Below are 27254 nucleotides of genomic sequence, written 5' to 3'. Positions count from 1 at the left end.
TCCGGTGCGGGGCGATTGAACTGTGGGTGGCAGGTGCATTTGGGGTGCCATTACTAGTATGAACGGGCCCTGAAAAACACTGACAGACACACACAACCTCACACATTCACAGACATTCTCACACACACACATACACATTCCCCAAAAAAATGTTTTTTCTTTTTTTTATACGATCCCCAGGCTCCCTATCTTACGAGAACTGGAGTGGATCCTCAGCCTGGTGTACAGTGTGGGCTACTGTGGCATGACCGAGCTCCATCCATATGTTGCTGGTACAATATCGCTTCTCTGCCTTTTGGCTAAGATCAAGTGTAGTATCTGTTCTTATCAGTTGCCGGTGGAAGAACTACACCACTCCTTCTCGAGTGATTAGGATGGTGGCTTAGTATTTACCAGCGTAATTGGTGGGTGTTAGATGGGGTACAGTCCCTCCTGGTTAGATTCTGGCCCAGTTATGCTGGGCTTGTCACCGGTGGTAGGGATGGACCCCTGACGGCACTACCTTCTGATGGGAATGGATACGAAGCTTGGTCGAGGCTGGAGGGTTGGGAGGCGGCAGAGCCCGTGGTGTTGTGCCCTCTGGGGGTGGCGTCCCAGGGGTGCTCAGAAAGTCACTTGGGTGTGGGACACAACTTTGACTCACTGATGCACTTGGTCACACACCACCTTGCAGTTTCTGCACATCGCCTCTTGGACAGGCCTTATGGCTAGTCCGGGGCAATTTTTCTGCACTCGGCCCCTAGGGCCTGTCAGCGTGGTGCACTGGCACTCTTTATTTATTTATTGCACCTCATGCACGATTTGGCACTTTTTTATTTTCCTATTTTCACCCACAGATTGCTTAGGGTGCAGGTACCTTCGGGGCCTATTCCCGATGCTGGGGAGGAGTTCACGGTTCACTTTTTTTTGTTCACAGGGGGAAGTTTGTTTTATGATGCACGTCCACGGGCTCTTAAAAAAAAACCCAAAAACAACTCCCTTGCCTGTAGAGGTGCTGGGAGACAGAATGTGACATCACTCCGGTCCAGGCACCTCTACAGGGCATGTGGGGGATCTGTAAGCAATGCACAAATGGATGGAGCTCCTTTGCGGCCATAGCCCAAGCCCACCCCAAGCTAACACTCGGCACCGGGCAGCATATTTTGAATGGCTGCTCAGTGCGAGAACTGACAGTGCTGTGCCAGGGGGAAGCTGAGGAGCCTCTCGCCTAGAAAAGTGGAAGGCATGCTTACAGCATGAACATGGGGTCGCGACCCACTTTTGGGTCACAACCCACCAGTTGAGAACCGAGGCTTTAAAAGTAAGCTAGTACCCAGACTACGCACACTGAAAGTTATTTACATATTCTGAATAAACAGTAAAAGCACGCTGACGCAGGCCCTCAGTCACCTCTGGAGGTGTAGGCCTTGTGGAGAAATTCATTTTCAAAACTCACAACAAAAGCACTGAAATCTTTGCTACTTTCTACGAGAGCAGATCTTGGCAGGCTGCCATCTTCTAATGTAAACACACAGCAGGTGTTTCTAATCGGTTAGAAACTGACCAAAAGGGACTTCAGAGTTGCTGTAGGATGTTTGAGGATGAATTGCTTCACAGTACAAGCAGCTAGAGAGGTGAATGCTTTTATTTATTTTTTTGCCGCTTGTTAAGAATATGTAAATATTTAAATGCCCATAGTCTGTACACAGGTGCACTTTATGACTCACAGTGCAGATTGGACATACACTACCAATCAGTCCCCTGTGTATTGGCTGATCTTATAGACCAGGGGTAGGCAAACTCCAGCTGTGGTGAGATTACAAATCCCATCATGCCTCTGGGAGTCATGCCCGTGGCTGTCAGAGTCTTGCAATGCCTAAATGTCCGACAGCTGGAGGGCCAGGATTTGCCTACCCACGATATAGACCATCCTTTCTCAATCAGCGTGCTGTGGCACACTGGGGTTGTCTGCTGACTTCCACAGGGGTGCCTTTTTTTTCCCCCACACAGTGGCATGTTTTTTCATAGTGCAGGCAGGCTGGCCACCAGCACCATGGAAATGAAGAACGCTAATCTGGGGGGGGGGATCTATTCATAGAAGCATGGACATTTTTTTTTTTTCTTGCCACGTAAAAGAGGGGGGGACTTGCCACGTAAAAGAGGGGGGGACTTGTCACGTAAAAGAGGGGGGGACTTGTCACGTAAAAGGGGCTCTGCACGAGGTCCCCCTTTAAAATCCATACCAGACCCACCATTTCAGATAAGGGTGACCACGTCTCCAAGTGTACGCAGCCCATGTACAAATACATTCATACCACCCCTTCCCGTGACACGTCACATGTTCAGATATAAAGTCCAAATCCCATTCGCACTGCCACGGTCTCAAAACCACAAGGTATATGTGGTGCCCAGGTGACCACACGGATGGCTCCGTGCAAAACACCAAATAGTAAATAAAAGTAATTCACCGGCACACACTTGAAGGGTTTTTAAAGTATTGATATGTTTATTCAATACCCAATGTCACATACTGTCATACTGTGATACGTATGACAGTATGTGACATTGGGTATTAAATAAACATATCAATACTTTAAAAACCCTTCAAGTGTGTGCCGGTGATTTACTTTTATTTACATGTTCAGATATGACACATAGCCTAGCCAGAACAAGACTTCTACCCGAGGTCTGTAATTCAGACTTTGCTCCCCAGTAAAAGGAACAATCAATGATATAATCCATCATCTGAGCAGGTCTCACCCACATTCCTTCATAACCAAACAACGCACATTTCATGTTAATAACAATACTGAGTTCAAAGACTTAAACGGTCTATTCCGGGTGTTCAGAGCTCATAGAAATATTATTTATGGGCCGCTATACCAACATTGCCATCCATGGCCATGGCCAGCTACCAGAGGGAAAGTGGGCGATGCATTGAACCAAGGGGTCCATTTCTTAAATTACAGAACAAAAGTGCATCTAACGGCTTCTGTGTGACAAGCTAACAGTTCTAAATCCAATTACTACGGTATGTGAAGTACAAGCCACATAATAGCAAAACAAAAACCCCCCAAAACTAATTTTCCTTCCCTAAATGAGCTAAGTTCTCCTTTGTATCACATGCTCCCCTTCCCAGACACTGCATCTCACTGTAAATGCAGATGCAGCACAATGGGGGAGGGGCACTGTTCTACTTTACCTATGTTCCGTCCCAACTGTTACAATGCATTAAAAGGGATCCCCCTACAAGGATGTATCCCCCTACAAGGATGTATCCCCCCTACAAGGATGTATCCCCCCTACAAGGATGTATCCCCCCTACAAGGATGTATCCCACCTACAAGGATGTATCCCACCTACAAGGATGTACCCCACCTACAAGGATGTATCCCCCCTACAAGGATGTATCCCCCCCTACAAGGATGTACCCCATCTTCCAACTAGTGAGACAGTTATAAAGCTGATAAACTAACCCCTGCCCATATACAGGTTCTGTGGGTGTAACAATCAAATCCAGTTTTTGGCAACATTAAGCTGTAGCCGTATGTTTATTCTGCTTCTTTGTTGTATTGATTGGTACTTTGGATGGGTAAGTGCGGGTGGGGTGATGACAAGGAAGGGGTAAGGGGGGGTTCTGTAGTCCAGCAGGCAGGGCTGACGCTGGTTTCGATTTCTGTGCAGCAAAGGAACCGTGTTGTCAGCCCAAACAAGCAGATCGATGGGTACTTTTCTGTACAGCAGACAATCCATTGCAGTGTAAGCATTCCCTACCCTGGAGCTATTGTCACAAAGGGACAGGGAATGTCCCTGCTGCATCTGATTGGTCTGGGGGGACCCTCGCATCTGCACCCCCCGCACATCACTATTGCTAAATACGTCATATAAAACATCGAACGCATTTTGAGGGCAAATCCCATCCCCCTTCATCTGGGCTACAAAAACAAATAAAATTAAGACAACGTTCTGTAGATATTTTTGTAGCCCTGATGAAGGTGGAGTGCTTGCCCCGCCCCTTACCAAAATATGTTGACTGTCTTTACATGATCCATTTACTAAAAATGTAAAATTATTAGTTTTTGGTCTGGTGTTCCTTTGTGTAATTCTATGCGTTGATACACTTGGGGGGGTTCCAATGCCATTCGCGTGGGACTAGCTCTCCTGGGTGGCGCTGATGAGTGGAGAAAATCCCTACGCTCATCAGTGTCATCTAGGGGCGATAGTGGCGTGTGAATGGAAGCTTTTATAAAGTTGCCCCAACTGGGAATTGAGTGGCAATACCAGATCACACCAGCAGGGGGTGACATCTCTACCGTCAGATCTCTGTGGACGGGAATACCAGATCACACCAGCAGGGGGGCGACATCTGTACCGTCAGATCTGTGTCGGGAATACCAGATGACACCAGCAGGGGGGTGACATCTCTACCGTCAGATCTCTGTGTCGGGAATACCAGATGACACCAGCAGGGGGGTGACATCTCTACCGTCAGATCTCTGTGTCGGGAATACCAGATGACACCAGCAGGGGGGTGACATCTCTACCGTCAGATCTCTGTGTCGGGAATACCAGATCACACCAGCAAGGGGGGGTGACATCTCTGTCAGATCTCTGTGAGGTAGGTAGGGAAGTCCCCCAGGTAAAACACACAGGAAGGGTCCCTTCCATACAAGAGGGTTTCTTGTCCTCTTACATTAACATAAAATAGAATAAATTTGAGGAAGACGGGAAGAAGCAAGCGGCAGATGAGAAGAGAAGGAATACCTGTTGTGCTCGAGGTGTATTATGTGCTCCTGGCCCTCAGCCTTGATAACGTAAGACAGACCCTGCAGAATATTAAACACAAAAGATCAACACAAAATCAGATACATCAGAGTGAATGCAACAAGTAAGTCAGTACACGCCATAAAATCACCCCAGAAGATACTACCTATAGATCAAACGCAACCTAGATATGAAGCAGAACTAACCCCGCCCACAGACTTTCCACAGTCATATCTATACAACCACCACCCAAAAATAAGTACAACTGCCCCAGGAATGACTCGGCACTGCGTGCATCACCCGCTCGTTACCAAACCACACCGGTGTGACCTTTCATCCGTTTCACTTTAACTTTCAGTGTTTTAACTCCCACCAGAAAGTGACTGTATTCTGAGGAGCAAAACAATGAAGGGGTCTATTCATAAAGCATTTGCACAGCTATTCATCCAACAAAAGTCTAGGATTGAATGTACTTGTGCTAGTTTCTCCTAGGATTGAATGTTCTTGGGCTAGTTTCTCCTAGGATTTTATGTTCTTGGGCTAGTTTCTCCTAGGATTGAATGTTCTTGGGCTAGTTTCTCCTAGGATTGAATGTTCTTGGGCTAGTTTCTCCTAGGGTTGAATGTTCTTGGGCTAGTTTCTCCTAAGACTAAATGTTCTTGGGCTAGTTTCTCCTAAGACTGAATGTTCTTGGGCTAGTTTCTCCTAGGATTGAATGTTCTTGGGCTAGTTTCTCCTAGGGTTGAATGTTCTTGGGCTAGTTTCTCCTAAGACTAAATGTTCTTGGGCTAGTTTCTCCTAAGACTGAATGTTCTTGGGCTAGTTTCTCCTAGGATTGAATGTTCTTGGGCTATGTTCTCCTAGGACTGAAGGTTCTTGGGCTAGTTTCTCCTAGGATTGAGTGTTCTTGGGCTAGTTTCCGCTAGGATTCAGGCTGGGTTCACACCATTTTCTGGACCAGATCTGGAACATAGTGCATTGCATTTTTGGCGCGATTTTACCGCAATGGGAATTAGCTTAACATTTTTAGCTTAAAATTAGGGATGCACAGATACTTGGCATTTTCATGAGAACTATCAGGGTTGCAGAGGTTGCAGCTGGGACCTGGCTCTGGTGCTCCACCACTGTCCTGAAATCATTAGTCTGTATTGTTTTAGAAAAAACTGTCACATGACAATAAACAAAAATGTATCAGTACTTGTATCTGTGAGGACTCGGGAAGTACCAGTACTCGTACTCGCAAAACTGGTATCTGTGCGTCCCTTTATTTACATTTATAAAAACAAAACCGTACATTAAAACAGAGCTGTACAAATCCCGGGAGCTCCGTGTGCTCCTTACAAATGACAGCGGCCTCCTAACTTCTGAATTTTTCTCTAGTCTAGTCTTAGAGCTCAAAAGTATCGGTACATGTACTCCTACTTGTACCGAGTACTGTACTTGGTATCTGTGCAACCCTACTTAAAATGGTCTTACACGTTTATGATGCGTTACAGTGCATTCCAGACCAGACAAAATAGGGCAGGCAGTATTTTTCTGGTCTGGAACAGACTGCGCTGGTGGGAACAGAGGCCAGAAATAGCACAGGGATACATTGGGATGCATTTTGGGTCCGGAAACAGTCTGGTCTGGAGGTAATCTGGATGTAGTGTGTATGGACCCTGAAGGTTCTGGGCTAGTTTCTCCCAGGATTGAATCTTTTTGGGATATTTTCTCCTAGGACTGAATGTTCTTGGGATACTGTCTCCCAAGGTTGAAAGTTCTTAGGCTATATTGCTATTCTTAGCCTATTTTCTCCTAGGATTGATTGTTCTTAGGCAGGGCTTGAAAATTTTTAGGGTGTCTCACCAGCCAGTCAAAAATGTCAAGTTAGCATGACCGGACTATAGCCTTGCAATTTATGTTCAAATTTTTTAGGGACAGATAGAGCTTTCTTTTGGAGGTATATAATCACCACCGGGAGGGGGGGTTATTTTTTTACTATATAATGAAAAAAGAATTGTAAATTTCGGGGGAAAAAATGTTTCCCCTACGTTATGTTAAAAAACATTTATTATTACCCAATTTTCCAATTTTTTTGTTAAATATAAAAGATCGGGTCACGTCGGGTAAATAGACACCAAACATGTCGAGCCTTAACATTGCGCACACCCCGGCAAAATCGCACAAAACCACCACACCGAAAATTGGCCGTAGGCGACGCTTTAAAAGCTTTTACCGCTTATCAGTTGAGTGTCATCAGTGATTGATGGCCCTAAAATGATTGCTCTCACTGCGACGTTCGTGGCGATATGCAACTTGTGCAGCATAATGGGCATAATCGTTTTTGTACGTAGGCACACCCGACGCATGTTTGCGTGTATATGTGGGGGGCGGGGGACTTTAAAAAAAAAAATATTTTTATGCTTAATTTTTTTTTTTAGACTTAACTTTATTGCTATCACATGGGAGGGCTAGGAAGCCCCCTATGTCATAGCCAATTTACATGACAGGTCCTCCCAGACCCCTAATGTCACCTAGGGACTTCCAGAGAAGCTGATGAAGCAGAGATCTGCTTCACCAGCTTCTCCCCAGCTTCTGTAGCTGGAGAGTGGCAGAGGAATGCGGACGTGATGTAATATAGATCACTTCCTGCATTCAGGGACCAGAGAGGAGATCAGAGGGAGATCTTGCACCGATCTCCCATCACAGAACAGTCTTGCCGGTCCTGGCTGCACCGGGCACAGTGGATCTTGGGACCGGCAACGGCATTGACAGCTGCTGCTAATACAAGTGATTGGGCGTCTCTAAAGACGCCCGATTGCTTGACTGTAAAGCTACCGGCCAGCGGTTTAATTACAACGGCCGGCCAGGAAGCTACTCATCGGGCTTCACCGTCCTCTCGTCACAGACGAGCGGATTTTTCAAGCCCTATTCTTAGGCTATATTCTTCTAGGATTGAATGTTCTTGGCCTAGTTTCTCCTGGGATTGAATGTTCCTAGGTTACGATTTCTTAGAAGTGAATGTTCTTAGGTTATGTTACTGCTTCTCCTTTCTCTGTATAGTTACAGTTGGGGGTGGGTCCAGGATGCTTTGGGCTTAGAGGAAGTGGGTTGATGAAAGATGCTGGCCATCAGACTGAGGACATCTAGTGGCAGAAATAAGTACTGCAGGGAAATCTCTGGATTGAAGGTGAATATTGCAGCAAATGCAACAAGCAGATTTACCTCTCTGAGGGAGCCGGACGCATCTCTTCTCAGCCGAGTGATTTTCTGGGGTACGATGACTTCGTAGGAAGATAATAATGATCTTGGATCCACAGCTGTCAAAAGAAAGATGGACATACATTTCAGTGTTCAGATGGTAAAATGTCCGCTATCCTTTATTAACATTCAGGTTATAGTAAAAAGGAAAGTTCCAGGATGTCTATTATCCCTTCGACAAGGTTTCAGCATGTGTTCAATTTTTACTGTCCCTCTTGAGGAAATGTCCCTTGACACTGAGAACTGCTGACAACATTTTGATTGCTGATCATAAATTCCTGTCCCACCGATACCCTTACTCATCTTTTCTTGTACAGACAACAGTGAGAGCAAAACCTCCCCACTGGAGTCACAGATAGAAATACACTATATTTCCAAAAGTATTGGGACGCCGCCCTTCCCCCGCACATGAACTTTAATGGCATCCCAGTCTTAGTGCGTAGGGTTCAGTATAGAGTTGGCTCCGCCCTTTGCAGCTATATTTGAGTGGGTAAATCAATTTTTCAAAATTACTCACTTAACCTTTAGGTTTAGCTATTGGTTTACCCTTTCGATTAGGTTGAGGTTACCCTTTAGATTTAGGGGTTAGGTTGAGGTTAGCCTTTAAGGTTAGGTTGAGGTGAAGTTTCAGGGCTCAGGGTTAGGTTGAAGTTAAGCTTTGGGTTTAGGTTGAGAATGAGCTTTAGGTTTAGGGGTTCGGTTGAGCTTAAGCGGTTAGGCTGAGGTTAACTTTTTAGGTTTAGAGGTTAGGCTGACCTGAAAGTTTAAGGATAATGGTTAGCTTGGTGATGAAGTTGTGGTTTATGTCTTAGGGGTTATATATATTTCGTATCAAATGAACTTTCCAAAATGTACAACACGTGGGATAAAAATCAGTCAGCCTTGAACCTACTCGTTTATAGTTCCTCCAGCACCTAATTATTATCAGTGTTTCAGCTTGAATAATCTCTCAAGGTGCCGGATATCCTTCCTCACAGTTACATAATGCGGCATTGTAGTTCTTATAATGATTTGTTAATCCCAGGTTTACTTTTCCAGTATTCTCCTTTATTATCAGTCCTGTCTGATATCATACAGAACTCCAGTGAGTGAATACCAAAACCAGAAGGCACCTTTAAATTTGCATCCTGCCCTCTACAGACCAGAGTCAGCAAAGTTCCTATGCAAATACCGACTTTTGAAAAGTCAATATCTGCAAAAGGACTTGCCACGCCCTCCACTCGACAATACTCAGGCCTGGCCATTGGTTGCTCAGGGTCCAACCCAACAGTCTAGAGGAAGTTTGAGGGGGTATACCCAAAGTGCCCACAGCCGGGGCAACTTTGGCAGTGCTTTGGGGTAAAACAAGATGGAAAAATTAAAAGGCACCTAAAAGACCCTGATACAGACTGACTGGCCAGTTTAGAGAAGTCTTCATATTACATTGTTTTGGTCTTCATATTACATTGTTTTGGTAGATCTAAAGTTGGTTGCACAGAGATTATATGGTCATATTGTAGTGAGTGGTGGGCAGAGTTTTGGATAGAGAAGGGAAAGATTAGACACTTGGCCAAGTTTTATTGCCTTTTGTCTGTGTCTGCACTCAGGAAGTTAACCCTTCTGGTTTCCCGAGACGGAAAGTGGAGAAATCCAAAAATTTGGTGTGGTCATCAAATCAAGACGTGAGGAAATATCATCCAATGGGGACATATGTTCCTGTGACAATGTTGGAGCCGATAAAATATCTATGAAAAACTTTGTTATAAAAGGTTTTCCGTGATTTCTTGAAAAAGAAACAAACATGGAAGCGCACTCGTGTGATATGGACAAGTCTCTCAATTTCTTATTTTAGGGAATGGTGTGTAAAAACTCTTCAAAAACAAGGAGAGGAACCCTGTGGAACCCAATCAAAAAATACAATGAACTGAAGAGCACAACTACCTGAACCAGTGCTGGGAAGCCTGATGTGACTGGCTGGATATATTAAATTATCAGCATCCTTTTGCTCAGCAGCGGTTCTCGTCTTGGAACTCTGCCATGCGGGCCATTTTTGCCCAGTCTCTTTCTTATGGTGGAGTCATGAACACTGACCTGAACTGAAGCAAGTGAGGCCTGCAGTTCTTTGGATGTAGTTGTGTGGTCTTTTGTGACCTCTTGGATGAGTCGTCGCTGCGCTCTTGGGGTAATTTTGGTTGGCCGCCCACTCCTGGGAAGGTTCACCACTGTTCCATGTTTTCGCCATTTGTGGATAATGGCTCTCACTGTGGTTCGCTGGAGTCCCGAAGCTTTAGAAATGGCTTTATAACCTTTTCCAGACTGATAGATCTCAATTACTTTCTTTCTCATTTGTTCCTGGATTTCTTTGGATCTCGGCATGATGTGTAGCTTTTGAGGATCTTTTGGTCTACTTCACTTTGTCAGTCAAGTCTTATTTAAGTGATTTCTTGATTGCGAACAGGTGTGGCAGTAATCAGACCTGGGTGTGGCTAGAGAAATTGAACTCAGGTGTGATAAACCAGAGTTAAGTTGTTTTAACACTTTTTCCCACAGGGCCATGTGGGTTTGGATTTTGTTTTCCCTTAATAATCAAAACCTTCCTTTAAAAACTGCATGTTGTGTTTACTTGTGTTATCTTTGACAAATAATTAAATTTGTTTGATGATCTGAAACATTAAAGTGTGACAAACGTGCAAAACAATGAAAAATAAGGAAGGGGGCCAACACTTTTTCACACAACTGTGTATAGATATATAATCTGCAGTTCAGATAAACAGCTCCCGGAAATTTTTTGTTACGGATGGAGTATTATTTTCCAGTGAAGACTTAATAATTGTCAGGTACGCGAGTTGTGTTCTTAAGACCTCGGCCCACAGGACTCTCGTTACGTCCCAAAGGTCATCTTTCCACTGCAGGCATAAAAGTTCACAGAAATACCTAACTACTGATATTCGTAATAAAAATGTCTGGTTCCTGTGGAAAATATACACCCGCTTTCCGTATAACCCTTGTAGACATGACAGCTCCCATCCCTATAGAAGGCATACATGAAGCTCGGTCTAAATGCCTGCCATGAGTACCACCTCCACAGAACGGTAATAGAATATCATTACAGATCAGATATAAAGTTTCCCCAACAGATTGGGAAACAACAACAATGCCTGACGAGATGATTCAATCATTCTGTTACCACTACAATGTGGTCAGCAGCACCCAAAATAGATTGTCCTGCTTCCCCTGCCCTGGATGCTTCAGTCACATGGGTGTCAGTATGCTGACAGCTGCAACGATCATGGGAAGCCGCTCGCAGCTCTTTCTGCTTTGCAGTCTAGCAGCATTACACAAGAGCCATAAGTTTAAGAGGAAATGTCACGGATGTGAGTAGTGGTGTGACAAACTGTGACTACCATTCGAAAGCAGCCCACATGCTTGAGATCTTCACAGTCTTGAGACTTGACATCTGTACAGGACAATCCGACCATCTTCAGAGCAAGCTATCTCCAAGAATGGAGAGGGGAGCATAAATATAGCTTATCCAGCATCTTCTAATCAGTCCTTTGGAAACCTCACAGCAGCTGACCAACAGAGGTTTAGGGAGCATAAAGTTGACGTATTAAGAAAAGGACAGCAATCAGAACAGGTCTTCTAATCTGCCCTATGGAATGTTCAACCTCGTAGTAGATCATAAACATGGAGCTGGGGAGCATAAAGCTGGTGTATGGGAAAAGACTAGTGGTCAGCACAGGCCTTCTAATGTGCCCTATGGAATGTTCAACCTCATAGCAGATGACCAACAGGGGGTTGAGAAAGACTAGCGATCAGCACAGGTCTTCTAATCTGTCCTATGCAATGTTAAACCTTGTAGCAAATGACCAATAGAGGGTTGGGGGCCATCAAGCTGGCAAATCGAGGAAAGACTTGTGATCAGCACAGGTCTGCTAATCTGTCCTATGGAATGTTCAACCTCATAGCAGATGACCAAAAGGGGGTTTGAGGAGCATAAAGCTGATGTATTGGAGAAAAGACTAGCATTTAGAACTGGTTTTCTAATCTGCCCTATGGAATGTTCAACCTCATAGCAGATGACCAATAGGGGGTTGGGGAGCATAAAGTGGACCTATCGAATAAAGACTAGCAATCAGAACAGGTCTTCTAACCTGTCCTATGCAAAGTTAAACCCTGTAGCAAATGAATAGAGGGTTGGGGACCATAAAGCTGGTGCATCGAGGAAAGACTAGTGGTCAGCACAGATCTTCTAATTTGTCCTATGGAAATCTCACAGCAGGTGACCAAGAGAGGTCTAGGGAGCATAAAGTTGACGTTTTGAGAAAAGGACAGCAATCAGCACAGGTCTTCTAATCGGTCCTATGGAATGTTCAACCTTGTAGTAGTAGATGATAAACAGGGGGCTGGGGAGCATAAAGCTGATGTATGAGAAGAGACTAGCGGTCAGCACAGGTCTTCTAATCGGTCCTGTCACAGTTCAGCTGCAGACTTGCAACTGAGCGGTTACTTGTAGTTCTACAAGTATATGCAGACCTCTTACCCCTTGTTCTGCAGTCGTGCAGGGCTGTGCTCCGAATCTGACTCACTCTTGCACCAGTTTGCCAGCCTTAGGCTTCGGCCGGCCTATCCAGCTGTTTCTTATGCAGCTTCCTCGGCCAATCAGTGGTCTGCTTGTGGCCAATCCTGTGGTTCCTCCCTCGTGCTGAATCTATTTAAACCCAGGGCAGCGAACGACACGCGGCCCGAGCAACACTTTCCCAAGCTAGATGCCGAGCCCCCCTGGTAGTGGATGACCCTGAATTCCTTGAATTTTGCCCGTGTACCGACCTTTGGCTTGTCCCTGGAGATCCTTGTCCTCAGTTGGCCCTGAACTTTGACTTGGTGATCCCGGTCTTCTGTTTCTGCCTATCCTCTGGATATTCCCTGGAAATCCCAGGCTTCAGATTGTCCCTGGAAGTCCTGATCCTCCGTCTGTCCCTGACCTTTGTGTTGTATGTGTGTCTGCAACCTGTCCAGGACTCTGGCCTTGTCAACTAGAGCTGCAGCTAACGATTATTTTCAAAATCGATTAGTTAGCCGATTATTACGTTCGATTAATCGGTTACTCGGATAAACGATAAAATACATTTTAAAAAATGGCTCCAGTGATGGAACTACTAGTTTGTATTGAGATTGCACTCCATCACAGGAGCGGTGGAAGTAAAAAAGAAAAAAAAAATTGTGTGGTGTGCAATATAGTGAAAAGGAAAGTGTAAAATTATACAGCAATGAATGCAGAATGGCAGCAGCGAGCTTGAGGTGGTGAGGAGGTGCGGCGTGCAGCGTGGGTGGAGCCGTGAACAGGGCCAACTGATCGGAAGCCGATTAATCGATTATTGAAAAAGTTGACAACTTTTTCAATAATCGATTATAATCGATTAGTTGTTGCAGCCCTATTGTCAACCATTCTTGGTTGTTAGCGAGTTGGGTGAACCTAGGGATTGTGACCCGGGGGTCAGCACGCAGCCAAGCTCATCTCCACCATCAGGAGCTCTGGTAAACACTGGCTGGCCCTTAGATTCCACATCCTGGGAACCCCATGCCACCTACCTAGCATTGCAGCACCCTGCCTCTGCTCTGATCCCTGCTAGTACTCCAGCTCTGGGAGTCATCAGCCTACAATGCTTGGACCCTTTTCTCTAAGTGTCCCTGCCAGTGTAGTAGAAAGGGTCCACATACCTGATTCTAGTTCATACCTGTGAGCCCTGACCTATGAGAGGTCCTATGGAACGTTCAACCTCATAGTAGATAATAAACACGGGGTTGGGGAGCATAAAGCTGATGTATGGGAAAAGACTAGTGGTCAGCACAGGTCTTCTAATCCACCCTATGGAATGTTAAACCTCATAGCAGATGACCAATAGAGGGTTGGGGAGCATAAAGCGAACGTATCAAAGAAAGACTTGCGATCAGCACAGGTCTTCTAATTGGTCCTATGCAATGTTAAATCCTGTAGCAGATGACCAATAGAGGGTTGGAGACCATAAAGCTGGAGTATCAAGGAAAGACTTGTGGTCAGCATGTATCTTCTAACTTGTCCTAAAAAGACCTCATAGCAGGGAACAAAACAGGGGGTTGGGGAGCATAAAAGCTGACAGATCAGGAACAGAACAACAAATCAGCTCAGGTCTTCCAATGTGTCCTATGGAATATTCAGCCTCGTAGCACATGAACAGGGGGTTGGGAAGCATAAAGCTGATGCATCGGGAAAAGACTAGGTTTTCTCATATGCCCTATGGCAGTGGTGGCGAACCTTGGCACTCCAGCTGCTTTGGAACTACAAGTCCCATGAGGCATTGCAAGGCTCTGACAGCCACACACATAACTCCCAGAGGCAGATGCATGTTGGGATTTGTAGTTTTGGCACAGCTGGAGTGCCAAGGTTCGCCACCACTGCCCTATGGAATGTTAAACCTCATAGCAGATGACCAACATGGGGTCAGGGTGCATAAAGCCGACATATTGAGGAAAGAATGGCGATCACCACAGGTCTTCTAATCAGTCCTATGGAATGTTCAACCTTGTAGCTAATGATAAACCGGAGGTTGAGGGCCTCCTAAATGTGCATAAATGTCCCCATTGGGGAATTTACCCTCACCTCCCGTTCCAGTGACAACTGTAATATTTTAGAATTCCCGTGACTTTCAGTCCAGGTGCCAGTGGTCACCACAAAAGGAAGTGAGAGCGATTCCCTTCATAGATAGACCAACAGAAGCACCAGCCAATCAGCCGACTTCCCGGCCAATCAGGAAGCCGGGAGGTGGGTCATTACTCGCCTCCCAGGCTTCCTGATTGGCTGGGAAGCCAGCTCCATGCCAACGGAAGCACCGGTATTACTCAGTATCAGCGAGTACCGAAAGTAAAATATCAGTACTCGTTACAAAAAAAAAATGGTATTGGTGCATCCCTAAAGGGAACTCTGATATGAAGGGGAACCCTACTTTCTTGTGTTTCTGCATGGGGTAACCCCCTTCAAACCCATACTGGACCCCTATCCCGGATAAGGGTCTGGTATGGATTTTAAAAGGAGCCACATGTAATTTTTTTTTTTTTTTACATGTTTACCTTTACATTTTTTTTACATTTTAGATTGGGGTGCCTTGAAATTTTGCTTACTTCTAAAGGGTCCCGTGACTGAAAAAAGGTTAAGAAGCACTGCTCTAGGACCATCTTGGCAAGGTTGCCATAAACACTTTATTATTCTCCCCCATGGGACCTTCTGTACTTAGAAGCTTACACGAGCTGCCAACCTGGATTAGCACAGAATGGCTCTGCTAAAAAACCTCAAACCACACGCCCACGTGACTCACGAAATCCGTGCCGCTCGCACAAATATTCCTTTCATACTCTGCGGAGGTAGAAATGTTTATACAAGTTGGTCTGCAGACAGGTCAAGCAGGTGAAAGCCAATTCCAAGTGGACTCTGGAGGGGAAATTAAAAAAAACTTGGGACACAATATGGCAATGTCCCAAAACTGCAGAGCCGTCCCGCTAAGAGAAGAGAAATACGGCTAATCTTAGCGGTCACTTTTTCCTTTTACTTGTCACCTTTGCTGCCCACGTCATTAAATATCAGTGGCCGGCACTTCCCAGGCAAGGACCTGGTAATAGCCGGGTAAGATCATTGTTGGGACTGGAAATAAGGTCTGGCTGACATTCAGTCCCAGCAGAAACCGAAAACCCCAAAACAACAATGGATCAGTAGAGGGATCTGATTTGGCTGAGAAATGGGTATCTCTGGTGAAAAGCTAAAAATAAATCTGTATCTCTATATTGGATTTGCATAAGTTCCATCCCACTCCTGATACCCAGATCGATCTACAGGTGAAACTCGAATAATTAGAATATCGTGCAAAAGTAATTGCAGTAAGTTCTGCAAAAGGGGCCCAAACCAAGTACTGAGTACATATGCATGCTTGTACTTTTCAGAGGTCCGATATTGTTCTATGTACAATCCTTGTTTTATTGATTGCATGTAATAATCTACTTTTTTGAGGTTGTGGATTTGGGGTTCTTGGGGTTTTCATGAGCTGTAAGCCATAATCATCACAATTATGACAAATCACGGCTTGAATTATCTTGCTTTGCATGTAATGAGTCGATCTCATATATTAGTTTCACCTTTTAAGTTGCATTAGTGAAATAAATGAACTTTGCACGATATTCTAATCATTCGAGTTTCACCAGTATATCACATGTGTCAAACACAAGGCCCGCAGGCCGAATCCCGCTCACCAGGCCATTTCATGTGGCCCTCATACCTCTCCTGCAGCTTTACATTTTTAAAATAAAGCCGGCGCTGTAAAACGCTGTTTACCATTAGGGCTCCACAGAAAGGCTGCCGAGGTCCTCAGCAAGGTCCCGGCAGCCTTCTCGCATGGCCTATTCACAGCGCCGGCAACAAATATCCTCCTTCCTGTGGATCCACGCCGCCCGCACCTGCCAGGACCGAACAGGACCCCTGGTGAGACCGTACAGCCCACCATAGACACACTGCACAGCACTACTCAGACCCCGCACAGCCCACCATAGAACCTGCACAGCCCACCATAGAACCTGCACAGACACCCGAGTGTCCGCACAACCCACCATAGACACTGCACAGTACTACAAAGACCCTGCAAAGCCCTTATCAGACCCCGCACTGCCCAGCATAGTACCTGCACAGCCCACCTGAGAGTACGCACAACCCACCATAGACATTGCACAGCCCTTCTCAGACCGCGCAAAGCCCTTCTCAGGCCCCGCACAGCCCACCATAGAACCTGTACAGCCCACCTGAGACACTGCACAGCACTAAAAAGACCCTGCAAAGCCCTTCTCAGACCCTGCACAGCATAGACCCCACAAAGCCTTCACACCTTGCACAGTCCACCATAGACACTGCACAGCATAGACCCTGCAAAGCTCTCCTCCAACCCCGCGCAGGCCATAATAGAACCCACACAACCACCTGAGAGTCCGCAAAACCCACTATAGACCTTGCACAGCATAGACCACATGAAGCCCTCTTCAGACCCCTCACAGCCCACCAGAGACACTGCACAGCATAGACCCTGCAAAGCCCTCCTCCGACCCCCGCGCAGCCCACCATAGAACCCACACAACCCACCATAGACCCAGACCCCTCATAGCCCACCAGACACTGCACAGCACACAGCACAGCATAGACCCTGCAAAGCCCTCCCAAGACCCTGCACAGCCCAGCTATGGTGGGACTTTACAACTGCATTAATACAAAATCAAGCTTCTTCAGAGCTGACGGGGGTAAAGAGGATAGAACAGAAATATATTTATATCGATAAAGCCATAAAAAAAAAAAATGGGCGACAATACACACCTAATTAAAAAAATCCCAGAGAGACATATTAAAGCTAAAAAAAAAGTATTTGTAGGTCGCCAAAAACTCCTTTCTCCCAGCAATGGTTCTGTGTATGCTGCCTGTGGCACATGCTTGGAAGATGCTCTTGGGCAGGGTGGGCAAACCCCGGACCTCTAACTGTTGTACAACAAATCCCATTAGGCATTGCAAGACTGACATCCACAGGCATGACTCCCAGAGACAGATGCATCACGGGATTTGTAGTTTCCCCACAGCTGGAGGGCCGAAGTTTGCCCACCCCTTCACTTGGGCCATTGGTGGCATCCATGTGGCTTTGGAGAGATCTTCCTTCATATCCTGTCTCTTCCTGTATTCAACTGACTCAACGGGAAGCAACATAAAACATTCGCCCCTATTCCTGCTGCAGTGATATCTCAGAATTTTGTACACAATGTGTACTAGAAGTGGCAGCAAATGAAATAGCGCTCACGTCATTTCCTGGCTGGCGGAACATCAACAAACCTGCAAAGCTAGACCGTCCCTGGCCCGCCCCTTTCATTCATTGGATTTCAGTTCTGCCAATCATGGAGACTCAGCATCACATATGGGCGTTACCTAGGTGGGTCTGCATGCAAATGAAGCCTGCCTAGGAATGCAAGCTCCTCCAGACTAGGTAAAACAGAACAGGAAACAGGGGGGCTTGGGGACCATCTGGGCTTAGAGCCAATGCAGCCCGCTTAGCAACACCCACTCCTCCACCCATCCTGGCATTCTGATATTTACATAACTCCTCCCAAGAGGCGGCCCACTTTTTGCATCAGGCCTGAGGGCTCTTGAAAGGAGTGCTGACGCAGGGTGCTGTGATGTTTTCAGGAATCTATGTACAGAACCCTGCAAGCCCCTCCCACCAGCCATGATCTGCCTGCGTTGCATATAGAAGTATGGAGACCCACTGATGACATCATTGAGTTTAAAATAAGGTATGCAGTGAAAAATGGAAAGGATTTATTTAAAAATGTAATTAACATGTTGATGAGGGAGGAGGGAGGGAACCAGGGAAGCCAAGATACGAGTAGATTGAACTTCACCTTGTACAAGTACTTTATTCTGACCACAATACCTGCTTTGTGTACTTGTATGTTGGGGATTTCTCTGTACAAGAGCAGCAAAACAGCAGACGACCCCTTTAAGGCCACATGAGCTCAGTCACGGTCAGCAGGGGAAATGATTCACGTTATCTCCCAGGAGCACGCCCGATCTCTTCCTCTACTGTTCTCACAAAACCAATATACATATTTTACTTCCAGGCAAACTCATGACTATGGACCTAATAAACGGATCTGAATATTCAGAGCCGAGCACAAGATTGTTAATCATGCCATGGACAAGGGAAAGAGCTGTACAACGAGCAAATAAACAGGCAGACACGTCCATCCCTCAACCCCATACTGGGGCTGAATCAATAAAATGAACCAATGGTGGGGGCTGCGGGGCTGGTTTAAATTAGTTTTTTTTTATAAAATTATTTTTAACCTAACTTTATTACTATCCCCATGGGATAACAAGTCCCTATGTGATATTGTTTGGAGGTGACAGGTTCTCTTTATGGAGACATCAGGGGTCTATTAGACCCCTGATGTATCTCCCTCCTGCTGTCAGAAGCCGCCTGAAGTGCCAGTTACAAAGGCCATCTGAGCTGGATTGTCTGTACTAGAGGGCATGAGAGACATCAGGGGTCTATTAGACGAGGACTATACCTTAAAGCAACATTCCCAAAGACCTAAATTAAAGTGGGCACAAAGAATTTCTAAACAGATCCCACAGTGACAAGTGATGATGTGGGTGCATTTATTACATTTTAGCAATAGAAGACTTTGCCTTTAACTTTTATTTTATTGTATCTTTTAGATTGTAAGCTCTCAGGGGCAGGGCCCTCCTTACCATCTTGTATTGTAAATGTAACGTCTTCCTTATATTGTAAAGCGCTCTGCAACTGCTGGCGTTATATAAATTCCTGAATAATAATAATACTGCGTGTATTGGTAATAATCGGGATGCATCGATACCGGTTTTTCGGTATAGAGTACCGATATTTTTTTCCCGGTACTCGCCGATACAGAATACCGAAAGTTCCATTAAGGAAGCCAGGCGGCGTGTAATGACTCGCCACCTGGTTTCCCGATTAGCCGGGAAGCCGGGCGGCGTGTAAAGACTTGCCACCTGGCTTCCCAATCAGGAAGCCGGGCGCCTTGCAATGACGCGTTTCCCGGCTTCCTGATTGGCCAGCTTCTCGACCATTCAGGAAGCCGAGCAATGCATCATTACATGGTGCCCGGCATCCTGATTGACGAGGGAGCATGGAGTCGGCTTGCTGGCCAATCAGGAAGCCAGGCGCCATGTAATGACTCGCTGCCCGGCTTCCTGATACCGGAAGTATCGGGCTAGGCATCGGAGCACTTGGGCGAGTACAAGTACTCGCCCAAATACTCGGCATCGGCACCGATACTAGTATCGTTATCGGTGCATCCCTATGTAATAAGAAGTATAAATTATGAAGCATGAGGTTAAAATATATACACATGTTAAAAAAAAAAATATATGATAGTCTCTGTAGAGTAGAAGGACTACATATTCCCCCGATCATTTTCCCATAACAATCGTCTCATTCAGGTGGCAAATCCTTCTTAGGCCTCCCTCGGCTGCATAGTGCAGAGAATTCCTGGCCTATCTCTGATAATGGCACGCTTTGTGACAAGCCAGCCAGGACAAAACTTCTCATTTTGTCTGCCGGTTGCTGACAGACAAGGTCAGGCTGATAAAATAAAATCCATTGTTCGCGTTGGTAAAAAAAAGATTCTCCTCCCGTGGCAGTGAACACGGCGGCACCCCACCCCGTCCCAGCAAAACAACGGCGGGGAGAAAGTCCCTGGCTGACGATGCTCATATGGTTCGGATTAAATAATAAATGCCGGCTGGTGAAGACAGAGCGCATGATCCGCAGATCACAACGCAAGAGACGGACATTGAGCTCCATTCCATCCAAAATCACTGAGCGGAGGCTTTCAGAAGGATCCGCGTCTGCAAAATTAAAGTGCATGTGAACCCAAAATCTGTTTTTTAGTTTGTTTGCCTAAAGAGAAGCTTAAGCCCTCGTTCACACTAGAAAACGACGGCATGTACAGCTCCGTGCTGCGTGCACGGCCGTATCGGGCAGCTCCCGGGAAGGACAGGTTCTAGTACGCAGCCCCTGTCCTTCTCTATGGGACTACGCGGTCGTACGTCCCCCTACCCTCACCTCAAGTGCAGGACCGTAGGGGTGCGGGTGTCCCGGCTCGGATGCAGACAGGATCCATCCCGTCAGCGTACGAGTACACTCACCCGCACAGACATGCAGGACGGGTGAGCGTAGGGGGACGTATGGCCGCGTACTCCCTTATAGAAGGACAGGCGCTGTGTACTAATCACACGCAGCACCTGTCCTTCACGGTCCTTCCCGGGAGCTGCCCGATACGGCCGTGCACGCAGCACGGAGCTGTACATGCCGGCCTTTTCTAGTGTGAACGAGGGCTTACCCTCAACTTCAAAATAACACAAAGTCACCACTAGAAATCTACAAACAGATACTTCTAGATAATTGCCGGCTTTTTATTCTTTACATACCCGATTTCTCTTTTCCTCCCCATTCTTCTCACGGTGGTCCTTCTCTATGGGAATACGCGGCCATGCGCTCACCCGAACTGCATGTCCGTGCAGGTGTCCCTGATCGGACGCAGACAGGATTCATCCTGTCTGCGTACGAGTACAGACACCCGCACGAACGTGCAGTTCGGGGTAGCGTACGGCCACATAGTCCCATAGCGAAAAACAGGCTGCTGCATACAAATCTCACACAGCACCTGTCCTTCCCGGGATCGGCCCGATACGGCCATGCACGCAGCACGGGCCGACTGTTAGTCGTGTGAATGAGGCCTTAGGTCCTTTCACACAGGCTGATTAGGAGAGGCTCCGTCAACAGATCCTCTCCTGATCAGAGCGGCATGGATCGGATGTCACGGCTGTGACATCCGTGTTCTTCATTTTTCGATGGAGGCAAAAATTGAAACTGCCAGACCCCATGTGTGTCGATGGGGAATCTGACATGTTTCTGTTTACATCAGATTACCTCCGGTCTGGCACGATCTGGCCCGTCAAAATGGATCAATGACCCGTCTTTTTTTACTGGACCCGGAGCCAACCGGGTGTAATTGGACGCTCGTACGTTTAAACCCGGCTGCCCATAAACTTGCATAGGAGCGTCCTATCAAGTCAGGCTGAAAAACTGACAGGTGGACCTTTACGGACCGCTCACGTTAAAAGGGGCCTAAGGGAAGTCTCCAGCACCTTGTTGAATCTCATGCCATGGACTAGCAAGGTGGACCCAATAAAGTGGCCAGTAGATCTAAAAATGAGAGCAAGAGCTCCCCGGCCATTAGAGACTTCCCCAAAAACATGATCAGATTAGATTTTCTCATGAACTGATCGAGTTCTGCACTTTGCATCCTGTGAGCTGCAGCAATCAACCAGCTTCTGCAATTTAGAGGCCAGAGAGGAGGAGGTCAAGTCAAAAAAAGGAAGCCTCAACAGCTTTGACTGTTCAGTTTGGCCTTCCACTATATTGAACCCGCCATCACAGCTAAACCAGATCCTCTGACCTACACACTAAGCAGTGAAGCCATAGGATAAGCCTAACAGCTAGAGAACCAAACAATCCCTAACCCATCAGCAATGGCAGGCAATAAACCTGGACCGCTGTAAGCACCGGTGGAAGTGATATAGTTCAGTGGTGGACCTATGGAACAATGGCCTATGGAACCTCTTACAATGCCCGCCCTGCCCACCTATAGCCGTTACCATTCTGCATTTCTGTATAGAGGAGAACTACAACTCCCAGCAATACTCTTCAGAAACAAAGAATGGCAACGGCTATAGAGAACTACAACTCCCAGCAATACTCTCCGAAGGAAACGCAGAATGGTCACAGAACACAGGCACATACAGAAGATAAAAGCTTCACCTCACCTCCTCCTCCTTGCGGCGGGAACATCGTGTAGCTGGGAGAGGCGGTGGGCTGTGTAATCAGGAAGCTTCTGAGTTAATTTGTCCCAGCCCCTGTAACTATCACTTTTGTTCGACAGCTTGGACTCCATGAAAATGTGTAAAATATTATCCACAACAGAAAGTTATAGGAAACTTCCCAAAGTGAAGGGAAATCCCCACTCAGACAGTGGTCCCTGGATCAGGTGACCCCCATTGAAAGGTTTCCCCTCACCTCTTGCTATGGGGACAACTCTGGGATTTACGGTTGGTGACGAAGGGCACCAGTACAAAGAGATGGTTGAATCCCCCCCCCCAATGGGGAGGAAAACAGCAATAAAAACTTAGAGGGTATAACCCTTTCTCTCTCTATTGAAAATTTAAAAAAGGTTTTGCCTGGAGATTCACTTTGAACCGGACCTTGGATGATTATCTGCTGCTTATTTGGTAGTCCCGTTAACCCCCCCCACCACCACCAAATAAAATAAACCTTTTGGAGGAAAAAAAAAACAAAAAACTCAAACCCCAGGCTCTTGGACACTCCCTAAAGACACCGATCAATGGGCCTCGTTACTGCCTTCTGGGTAGACCCATGAGAGTGCTCTCTACCATTGGGCAAGGGAATTACGGGAATATTAGGTGAGCCCCCCACTCGGGTGGAATTGGCAGACAAGTATATGCCCACCTAGATCCGTTATAGGGCACCCACCTAGATACCCTTATCTTGGGAGGACCATTAGTTATGGTCACCCATAACTACTTAGATACCCTCATCTGGGGAGGACCGTTAGCCATAGATCACGAGTGAACATGTCCTTTTGAAATGTCATTCGATGATTGGATAATTATGAAGTAATGTGTGTAATTGAGCAATGAGATGCAAGACCTATATTGTTCATGAAGTGTGACTTTTTATAATCTGTATGGTTTGTAATAGAGTTTGGGACTGATCTTTGAGACACCAGAGGTCGCTCCCCCCTGCATATGTAGCAATAAACGCAGATCTGATTTGTAGTCATCCCGCTTGAGTGGTGCAGATAAAATATATCTCTATTCAGTGGCATCACCAGCACCTTCAGAAGTGTCTAGATGCCGGCGTTTGAGGGTTTTTCCTTATAAATGGTTCATTTTTTTTAGACTATGTTTCAGCCCCATGGCTAAATAAAAGCTTTCCTGTCAAGAAGATAGGAAATTCTACCTCTACTGCCATCTTCATCGCCAAGTTGATCTAATGAAGAGAACGCACCACCTGAAGACTCTTCAGAAAATGAAACATCTGATAGCGTTGACCTCTTGGTCCTCCGACCAAGCCCTACATCACCATTATCTCCTATAGTGACAAAGGGATTGGTAAAAGGAACCAATGAGGAACAACAGCAGAGAACACGGAAAGCAACATTCCCAGAAGTGGTGGATTCTGAGAAGTCTCAGGTGGAGAGTTCTCTTCATTAGAGTGACGTTTAATCCTTTATCTTCTTTACAAGGAAACCTTTCATTCAGAGTTGCGGTTAAGCAACATGGTCCTTTAAAATTTTTAGAAGGACAAAAAACCTCAAATTCCCAGCTTGTAGCCACTTCCTGAAGATGGTGGTGATGTCACTGGGTCACACTACTGCCTCCTGGGAGATCAGAGTACCCAAAATCCTATGAGAATGCATCCTTGCACAATGGTGGAAAGCATTTTAAGGCATTTTGGGTACGTCATATCCAGGAGGCAGCAGTGAGGTCAATGGGGCCTTCAGGAAGTGGCCAGGGAATGCGGTTAGTATATTTTTAGGCAATACATAATCATTTTTGTACTAGACATCCTTCAACGGGATTGCTGGAATAGTTGAAAAAAAAAAATATTCCTCCCCGTGTCATTGTCTAGGTTCCTAAGCCAGAGCTGGACAAATCTAGGTAGCCGATGCTCCTTCAAAATCCCAGCTGGCACCCAACTCTTGAGGTCTTCTCTAGACCAGTGCTTCTTAAAGTGTGGGTCACGACCCCATTTGGGGTCCCGCAAGTGAACAGGAGGGGTGGGGGGGGGTCGCGATCTGAATCCCTGGCCTGGACTGCCATCAGGGGGGTACGGCCGGTACTTGTGTGAGGGGCCCAGGCGGCCGGGGAGGCCTGGGCTCCAAGCAAGAGTTGGGGAGGAGAAGAGACACAGGCCGACATTGGGAGGGGGGGAGACGAGGTGAGAGACACTGACCGACACTGGGGGGGGGGGGGGATAAGAGGAGAGAGACACCGTCCGACGCTGGGGTCCAGTAAAAATCTCCTCAGCCAAAAAGGGGTCACGAGTGGAGAAGGTTTAAGAAAGCCTGCTCTAGATGCTTGTCAATGCAGTTGGCTCCAACAGCTGGCTCCTGGATTGGACAGACTGGCTCCTGAATTCCATATTTATCTGTCCCAAGTTCTAAACGTCTCCTGAAATCTTGTTCACGTTTATCCATAAAGTTTATTTTCATGGAGTGAACCTTGAAGAGCAGCCAGTGATATCACAGAGGGGTCATCAGCACATTGTCAACACGTGTTGTATGTCTATGTCAAGCCCTGGCTCCGATCACGCCCCCCCTTCAAGTCAGGAAGGCAGCTTCCATATAAAGAGCGAGGTCTTGGTTTCTGGGAAGTGTTTTCAATTTCTCATGTCCTGAGAAAGATTTAAATCATCTGGGCAGCGGACCAAACTTTTCTCCCGTAGTCACTAAACCGCAAAATGAGTCTTGAGACTATGTAAAAAAACAACTCAGTGACGTAGACCAAAGGCAAAGAATGAGCATGCTGGATGAGGGTGCAGACAACGCACAGCCTTGGTATGTACAGAACTTCAAGAAGATCTCCAGCCAAAACTTTGTTTTTTAGTAGTTGTGGGTGGACAATTGAAGAGCTAGAACCTCTGCCGGGATTATAAAGCCATTAATTTCCCAACTGGGAAGGGGATTCACTCTCTCTATTGGTCTTAGTGACCACTGTCAACGGGACTGGAAGTGAAATGGAAAAATGTTGAATTGTCACCAAAATAGGAATAGAGAGGAAATCTTCCAATAGGGAGACTTGGTCCAGTGCCAACTGTCTGAGAGAGAAGCTCCCTTCCTTTCTTTTGAAATATATCCTCACTTCCTGTTGTGTCACAGAGATGGGAAGTGATGAGACATTACCAAATGGGACACAGAAATTATTCACTACTCTATCTATCCACCCATCTATCTTTGTTTCTATTCGTCTATCTATCCACCTATCCATCCATCTTTATGTATCGATTTATATATAACTATATCTTTCTATTCATCTATCTCTATTTCTTTCCATCTCTCCATTCAGTGGCGTAACTACCGCCATAGTGACCCACACGGTTGCTATGGTGCCCTGGGCAGGGACCGGCAGCCTGGGCGCCAGCAGGGAGCGGCAGCCTGGGCGCCGGCTGGCACCGGCAGCCTGGGCGCCGGCAGGGACCTGTAGCCTTGGCACGCAGAAGAAATACTCATTTGATCGTCGGTCCTGCGGCAGTGACCGCTCCCCTCTTCTCCCCCTCGGCTATGGGATGTCCCTCTGCGCCCTCACATCTAATAGAGCTGTATTAAAAAGGTGATGATGTCACAGGTCTTTAGACCACCAGAGCCTGGGAGGAGAAGAGGCTGCAGGGACCAGTCTAGGTGAGTAGACTGTCTTTATTTCATCCGCTAGACTTAAATGAGCTGTTAACCCTTGCAGTGCAAGAGAAGCCCAAATTCAATACATATACGGAATATGTCTCATCGTCCAAAGGATTTGTATTGTGGTTTATGTCTCCAGGATTTGGCAAAGATTGAACGATCACTTTTGGGTAGGGTGGTCCTTTAAATAGTGATGTCATAACACTTTCTGTAGAGATTTCACTGCCCGGGCTTCCTGAATGGCTGTCCTAGGAGGAGAAGGTCATGGATACCAGCTGGCTGAAAACCACTTTCACGTAACGCTGTGTGTAATGAACTCCAGGGGCTCACTATATCCAAACACAGGAAGTCGCGGATCCCACGGCCGCCTGAGTCCCCGCTTCCCATGCGGCCACAGACAGCTATACGTCAATAGTACAATATGGAAGAGGTCACCCTGCCGGACTGTGTGCAACGTCCTCATAACACAAAGCTGCAGCAAGCTTCTATCCTGTCCGATTGTAACAAAGCAATGAGCAGAATGTGATCACCAGATGCCAAATTACTACACAGCGAGCACTTTATATGGATTAGAAGGGAATCTAAATATAAAGAGAAAATAATCCTATGTAGGGATGCACGGATACCATTTTTTTGCAGACCGAGTACGAGTACCGATACTTTTCCTCAAGTACTCGCCGATACTAATTACTGATACATTTTTGTTTAATGTCATGCGACAGTTTTCCTAAAACAATACAGACTAATGATGGATGTGAAGGGGTGAATGTAGAGGCCCCAAACAGCGGGAGGATGGAGGTGAAGGGGTTAATATACAGGGCCCATACAGCGGGAGGGTGGAGACGAAGGGGTTAATGTGCAGGTCCCATACAGCGGGAGGGTGGAGGTGAAAAAGGTTCAGGTACAGGTCCCATACAGCGGGAGGGTGACAATGGAGTGAATGTACAGGTCACATACAGCGGGAGGGTGGAGACGAAGGGGTTAATGTGCGGATCACACACAGCGTGAGGGTGGAGACGAAGGGGTTAATGTGCGGGTCACATACAGCGTGAGGGTGGAGACGAAGGGGTTAATGTGCGGATCACACACAGCGTGAGGGTGGAGACGAAGGGGTTAATGTGCGGATCACACACAGCGTGAGGGTGGAGACGAAGGGGTTAATGTGCGGATCACACACAGCGTGAGGGTGGAGACGAAGGGGTTAATGTGCGGAT

The 27254-nt window shown here is 46.5% G+C and overlaps 1 protein-coding gene across 1 annotated transcript in view; it reads right to left on the bottom strand.

Annotated features, from left to right (window-relative positions):
- Positions 1-27254, bottom strand: part of ADAM9 (ADAM metallopeptidase domain 9) — a 77631-nt gene that overhangs the window by 42577 nt on the left and 7800 nt on the right. Inside the window, exons 2-3 of the mRNA XM_018566657.1 lie at positions 7951-8045; positions 4744-4805 (exon numbers count right to left, since the gene is read on the bottom strand). Of these exons, the coding sequence (XP_018422159.1) occupies positions 4744-4805; positions 7951-8045 (157 nt within the window). The remainder of the gene's footprint in view (positions 1-4743; positions 4806-7950; positions 8046-27254) is intronic.

Source organism: Nanorana parkeri, unplaced genomic scaffold (assembly GCF_000935625.1).
Source record: "Nanorana parkeri isolate BGI_ZX_2015 unplaced genomic scaffold, ASM93562v1 scaffold967, whole genome shotgun sequence".
Taxonomy (NCBI): domain Eukaryota; kingdom Metazoa; phylum Chordata; class Amphibia; order Anura; family Dicroglossidae; genus Nanorana; species Nanorana parkeri.
The sequence above is the reverse complement of the archived record's forward strand: the minus strand, read 5'-3'. Positions and strand labels throughout refer to the sequence as shown.